General features: G+C 44.0%; 1 protein-coding gene across 1 annotated transcript in view; it reads right to left on the reverse strand.

The window, feature by feature from the left end:
* Positions 1–4,137, reverse strand: part of LOC126988223 (uncharacterized) — an 18,288-nt gene extending 14,151 nt beyond the window's left edge. Inside the window, exon 1 of the mRNA XM_050846238.1 lies at positions 3,545–4,137. Within this exon, the coding sequence (XP_050702195.1) occupies positions 3,545–3,806 (262 nt within the window). The 5' untranslated portion in view covers positions 3,807–4,137. The remainder of the gene's footprint in view (positions 1–3,544) is intronic.
* Between the last annotated feature and the right edge of the window lie 3,111 nt (positions 4,138–7,248).

Genomic DNA, 7,248 nt, shown 5'->3' on the forward strand with positions numbered 1-7,248 from the left:
CTGCCTCCTGCCCGGGTCCACGAGCGGAAACTTTGTTCTGTGTGTCCTTTTAGTAACAATGATGTTGAAGTTTTTTTTTTTTTTATACATCTTCACCTGTGGCGCCGGTAGGCTTGCTTTGGAGGGGCCTGATGGTATGGCCCAGCCCGTTGTGGCGCAGGCCAGTGTTTATAGTGGCGCCATCTTGCATTGGCTCATGCTGCCCTCCCGGAGCTCATCTTCAGTCCTAGAATCTAGAGTCCGGGTTGATGGGTGGTCTTCTGGACAGCATGTGGGTAGTCTTAAGCCACTCGGCGGTGACTGAAAAATCATGTGAAAAATCCCAGCTTGGTGGCACCGGGCGGGGATTAAACTCGCGTCCTTCTGAACGCGGCGCCGTCACGCTGTCGACTCAGCCACCGCCTCCCCGAAGTGTGGCTGAGTGAGGGGTCAATAATCTGGTGTAATTTATTTATACTTATTACGGTACTTAATTTGTTGCCGTTAAATAGTAAATCATCATTTAAGTCACCGAGCATATAAAGACATTCAGGCACATATTTCTCAAGGTCTCGTGTATATAGTCAAAGGTTTCTTGGGGGCTTTAGGTAGACGCAACCAATTATAACGGAGGGCAAGTTTCAACATTATACACTGATCCAGATGTCTTCAGTTCCGTTAGGCCTAGCAAGGTCACACGTTACCAGAGAGAGAGAGAGAGAGAGAGAGAGAGAGAGAGAGAGAGAGAGAGAGAGAGAGAGAGACACACACACACACACACACACACACACACACACACACACACACATTGATACATACATATACAGTGGAGGGGGCGAAGGGTGGGGAGTAGACAGATAGATAGATATTGGTAATAACAACAATATCAACTGATTAAAGGATTATACAAAAGCATTATTCCTATTAAAATGGTCCCCCCTCTCTCTCTCTCTCTCTCTCTCTCTCTCTCAAAAACACAAAGAGGGCAACGCATGCCGCGCCAAAACACTCGCCGGCTCCTGCCATCCCAGACTCGACAAACGCAGCCTTTGCGCCGTCACGGTGTTTACGATTAATTTAATATTCCCGTCTGGAGTTGTTCTGCGTTGTCTGGAGTTCCCGCCCTCCCCCGCCTCGTCAGTGCTGGGGAGCGTCAGGGAGCCCAAGGTCTCCCTGGCGAGCGTCGCGGGGCTCAGGGGTTCCGGCAGGGCGTCTCGGCTCCCTCGGGGCGTCCATGGCGGTGCCGGAGATCCCGAGTGTCCAGGGGCGGGGGGAGGGAGGGCGTTTGGTGTTGTGTGTTGGTATGGGCGGGTCTTTTCTGGGGTGAAGGAGACTCATTCGTATCAGCACACGGCACCAAGGAAAGGCGATTTCAGAACAACTCCACGACAGGGATATTACAGGTGAAAAAAACACCGAAAATAAGGGAAATAGACTTAAAGAGCATCAGAAATAGGAAAATACAGGAGAGGAATTCCAGGAAATTGATAAGACAGAAGCACAGATGAGAAAAAGGATAAAATAAAACAAAAACACACACAAAAATCCAGCATGAAGGCCTTTGGTGCGGTACATTGGTATGGGCGAGCCTTCTCTGGGGTGAAGGAGACTCCGCTATAGCAAGATACGGCACCAGGCAGAGGCGATGACAGGATACTACAGGAAAGGAAAGCCAGAAAAAAGAAATCAGATACAAAACACAACATTAGCAAAACGAACAACTAGGATTAAGGACTTTGGTGTGGTATGTTGGTACGGGCGAGGCTTCTCAGGGGTGAAGGAGACTCGTCTGTAGCAGGATACGGCACCAAGAAAAGCCGATATTCAGTAGAAACAACACCAGAAAAAGGAAAATGAAGAAACAGAAAACCAGCACAAGGAAAATACAGAAAAAAACACCAGAAAAAGAATACGATAGAAACACAACATCTTAAAAAGGCTCTCAATGGGATGCTGACCCTGACTTAATTGTCGGGGTGGGATGCTGACCCTGACTTAACTGTCGGGGTGGGATGCTGACCCTGACTTAATTGTCGGGGTGGGATGCTGACCCTGACTTAATTGTCGGGGTGGGATGCTGACCCCAGCTTAATTGTTGGGTGGGATGCTGACCCCAGCTTAATTGTCGGGGTGGGATGCTGACCCTGACTTAACTGTCGGGGTGGGATACTGACCATTAAAGGAAGGGTGGGATGCTGACCCCAGCTTGAATGTTGGGGTGGATGCTGACCCTGACGAAAATGTTTTTATCGACAAAGGAATCGACGTTTTGGAAACAAAGAAAGGAAAATATGGTTTTGAGTTCGTTTAGTTTTATCGACAAAGGAATCGACGTTTTGGAAACAAAGAAAGGAAAATATGGTTTTGTTTGGTTTAGTTTTATCGACAAAGGAATCAACGTTTTGGAAACAAAGAAAGGAAAATAAGGTTTTGAGTTCGTTTAGTTTTATCGACAAAGGAATCGACGTTTTGGAAACAAAGAAAGGAAAATATGGTTTTGAGTTCGTTTAGTTTTTATCGACAAAGGAATCGACGTTTTGGAAACAAAGAAAGGAAAATATGGTTTTGAGTTCGTTTAGTTTTTATCGACAAAGGAATCGACGTTTTGGAAACAAAGAAAGGAAAATATGGTTTTGAGTTCGTTTAGTTTTTATCGACAAAGGAATCAACGTTTAGTTTTTATCGACAAAGGAATCGACGTTTTGGAAACAAAGAAAGGAAAATATGGTTTTGAGTTCGTTTAGTTTTTATCGACAAAGGAATCAACGTTTAGGAAACAGAGAAAGGATAACGAGTTATTGCGACGTGTTTTTATCGACAAAGGACAAAGATACGGCAGCAGGTGGAGGCGATGTGGACACTCTACACAACACTGTCACGCGACAAATAAAGAAAAATAACACCGGTTGCAGGATAATACAGAAAAGGATTACCAGGAAAAAGAAATCAGATACAAAACACAACATACGCAAAACGAACAACCAGGATTAATAGTTTCCCCCACAGCTTAGGTCACCAGTAGCGTGAGTTAAGGGCAGTAATTTCCTCTTATTTGTCTCTTTACTGTAAAATGTCCATGTCCCTTTCTTCCTTAAAGGCACACGGTGTTCTCTTCTAACTATTTCCTGCCGGCACGTTGCCGGAGGGAGAGGTGGGTGGGGAGGAGCCTTCATCTATTCTGTCCTGTCCTACCACACGTAGATTACAAGTAGTAGCGGTAGTAAACAGACACCCTCGCCATAGACCGATAGGTCTTCTGTTGTCTGTTATTCCTATGTATTCCTATGTATTCCTCCTCCTCCTCCCCTCACACACAAAAAAAAAAACGTTTCCTGACAACAACAAACTTACTTTTGCGAAATCTTTCAACACACGAACGGACAAACACACACACACACACACACACACACACACACACACACACACACACACACACACACACATATATTAAAGAGTTGGTAACCAGACATAACTTTGATAAACAAACGAATCTTTAATAATATATAACTCTCTCTCTCTCTCTCTCTCTCTCTCTCTCTCTCTCTCTCTCTCTCTCTCTCCTTACCGTTGGCGGAGGACGCGAGGACGAGGACGACGACGAGGAGGAGCTGAAGGTGAAGGTGGAGGAGGTGGAGGCCTAGACGGAGTACAGGTGGAGGACGAGGTGGTGGTGGTTTTGGTGGTGACCCTCGTAGTGGTGGTGGTGGTGGTGGTGGTTGGGGGGTATCGAAGTGGGGGTCAAGTTGTTTCAATGCGAGTTTTAGAGACATTTTCGCCACCTGGTGAGACGATTTTGCACTTTTTGTTGTTGTTGTTCTTGGCCACATGTTGTTGTTTTTGTTTTCTCTTTTATTTTCCTTCAGCCTTGTTTCAATATCTCACTTTCTTAACACTTGATAGAGACAGACAGATAGAACGACAGACAGACAGACAGACAGACAGACAGACATGAAAGATAAGAAAAATAAAATAACAGATCGGAGAATGGATAGAGACAGACAGACATATAGACAGACGAACAGACAGACAGATAAAGTTAGACAGACAAGAAAAATAGTTATATACCTGATAATAAATAAAAATAATGAGGTCAGAGAACGAGAGAGGGAAAAAAGTGGACGATTGAAGAAGTCTGTGAAGGAAGATAAAATTAAAAAAGAAAAATGGAGGAAGACGATGAGAGAGAGAGAGAGAGAGAGAGAGAGAGAGAGAGAGAGAGAGAGAGAGAGAGAGAGAGAGAGAGAGAGAGAGAGAGAGAGAGAGAGAGAGAGAGAGAGAGAGAGTGGAACGCAAAGATAAAAAAAAATAAAGAGCAGGAAACAAAAGGAGAAGCAGAAACAAAAAAGAGGAGATAAGAGGAAGAGGAAGAGGAGGCTTAATAAGTACGACCTCTTGATAATTTTATATACTTATCAACACTCGTCTTTTTTTTTCCTTTGTATCTTTTATCACCTTCCTCTTTATTTTCCTCTTTATGTATCTAATTCGTTGTTCCTCTTTCCGTGTTTGTTTCCTCTTCGTCTGTCTTTTTTTCAATAATTTTCTATCTTATTATCTTCCTCCTTCTCTTCCTTTTTATGTCTATTTATTCCTCTGTGTGTTATTAATCTCCAATCTTTCTTTTTCCATCTAAGTCTTTCTCTCGTTCTGCTCGCCCTCCTCCCTGTCCTTATCTTTATTTATGTGTCTATTTATTTATTCCTCCATTCTCGCGTGATCTTCCTTGCCTGTTCATCATTGCCTCGTCTTCCTCGGGCCAGAACAAACGCCGAAGCAAAGTGGCTTGAGAAAACACACACACACACACACACACACACACACACACACACACACACACACACACACACACACAAACACGCACGTTCTCTGTATATCCGTGTGCCTCTCCCCTCACTCGCCTTCACGACTTCGCGGAAATCTGTGCCGAGAAAAATGGTTCTCTGCGTTCTTTGACTCGTACTGACATTAAAGCAACAAGCGTAACAAGAACAAGACACAACAATAACAGAAACAATAACTAAACAACAACACAACTATAAAGGGAAATGAAAGAGGAGGTGTTTTAATAAGTAACGTAAAGTATATTATAACAAAGTGTATGAGGAACAACATTTCATCGAGTTTATAGTTTGCTTTTTCGTATCATGTTACGTACGCGTTTTTATGGAGCTTCTAATATGCTAATGTGTGTGTGTGTGTGTGTGTGTGTGTGTGTGTGTGTGTGTGGTGGTGAGAGAGAGAGAGAGAGAGAGAGAGAGAGAGAGAGAGAGAGAGAAGGGACGGTCGCTGGATTAAGTCATACACACACACACACACACACACACACACACACACACACACACACACAGAGGTAGGCAAGAACAAACATACTTCCTTAATTGTTACTTCATCCTCTAACATCAATACCATCATCACCATCATCATCATCATCAATACCATCATTATCTTCATCACCACCCTCGTCACTATCATCATCATCATCATTACCATCATCCCTTGGCTCTCATCCATTCTCTTTTCGCATCCTCTTACGGGGTTCGTCGCTGCATAATTTTATCCTGGACTGATTGTTATTGAAGGGGATTGAAGGGGAACGAAGGGGAGAGGAAGGGAGAGGGAAATAGATCGGTAAGGGAGAGAGGGAGATAGAGAGAACAGGTAGGAAGGTACGAAATATGTAAGGGGGAGGGGGAGTTTGTATGTACGTGTGTGCGTGTGTGTGTGTGTAGAGGAAAGATTCACACACACACACACACACACACACACACACACACACACACACACACACACACACACATTCCCTCCCTCTCTCCCTCCGGCACCGTCATGTTATTTTTCTATCATAGTAAAGGAAATATTTGAAAACCTTTTATATATAACTTTTGAGGAACGAAAAAAAATGTTCAAAAAATAAATAAATAAATGAAATCGCGGAATAGAGTAAACACGTGAGAAATCATTGAAGGAAGGGGAAAAATAACATCTTTCTCTGGTGTGAAGTGTTATTGATTAAAGTATATATAGGACGGGTGATTAAAGTATAGGACAGGTGTAAACAGGCAGAGAAAGACTTGATGACCAGTTCTGATTAAAGTACAGGACAGGTGATTAAAGTACAGGACAGTTGAAGACAGGTAGAGAAGAACTTAACGACCTCTTCTACTAATCGTACATCACCTCAACGCTTTCACGCAAAACAAACAATAAAGAAAACACGGATATTAAAAAAAAATGTCAACCAGGTATCAAAAGGTAGACAAACTTAATTAATGATCACTTTTAATACCTGTCATTCACCTCAACGCTCAAAACAAAACATACAAGACTAACAATAAACAAAACAACTCAAGGGAAAACAGGTAGATAAAGAAAATGCGAGAGGAGTTGAAGCTCATAAAAGAAGAAATTGGGCTAAAAAAAACGCGTCAAAACAAGACATACAAGACTATCAATAAACAAAACAACTCAAGGGAAAACAGGTAGATAAAGAAAATACGAGAGGAGTTGAAGCTCAGAAAAGAAGAAAATGATCCAGAAAAAGGACCCACTTGTACGATATCCAGCTCATTACCTCTTAACAATAACAGTAATCTACACGCCGCATAACCACGAGTCTTACAGTGAAAAAAAAAGGTTACAGTGCCGGTATATCCACTGGAGGCACTGTCCGGGGCACGCACGACCCGGCACTGCGGGGCGCGAGGGTTGGCACAGAGGGTCGCCGACGAGCCCGCGAGAGGCCGAGGCGAGGCGGGAGAGCCGAGGAAAACCGCCCTCTCCACAACACGTCCAGCCAGACACTGAGACTTAGACAGAGTGGCACTGCCTGGCTGGCCCACTGAGCTCGCACGCCCTCCTCCTCCTCCTCCTCCTCCCTCCCCCTCTTCCTCTTCTTCCTCTTCCTGCATAGAGGGGGGGGAGTTGGACAGGTGAATGAAGGCAGGTGTTTGTTTGTATGTAGGTGTGCTTATGAGTTACCTGCCTTTTGTTTACACACACACACACACACACACACACACACACACACACACACACACACTCCTTCGTAACCTCACCCCCTTCCCTCCCTTCCCTTCCCCCGTCATCACCATTACGTCTTCCTTCTTCCCCTCTCTTCTTCCCCCTCTCTTCTTCCCTTCTCTCCCTCCCTTCGATTTCCTCTTTTCCCCTCTTTTCACATTCTTATATTTTTCTTTTTCTTCCATTTTCTTCCCGTTTCTCCTCTTTTTTTTTCTTTTTCTCTTTCCCACAATTCCCCTCTTTCTTCTC

The sequence above is a fragment of the Eriocheir sinensis genome, chromosome 68 (assembly GCF_024679095.1).
Source record: "Eriocheir sinensis breed Jianghai 21 chromosome 68, ASM2467909v1, whole genome shotgun sequence".
Lineage (NCBI taxonomy): Eukaryota > Metazoa > Arthropoda > Malacostraca > Decapoda > Varunidae > Eriocheir > Eriocheir sinensis.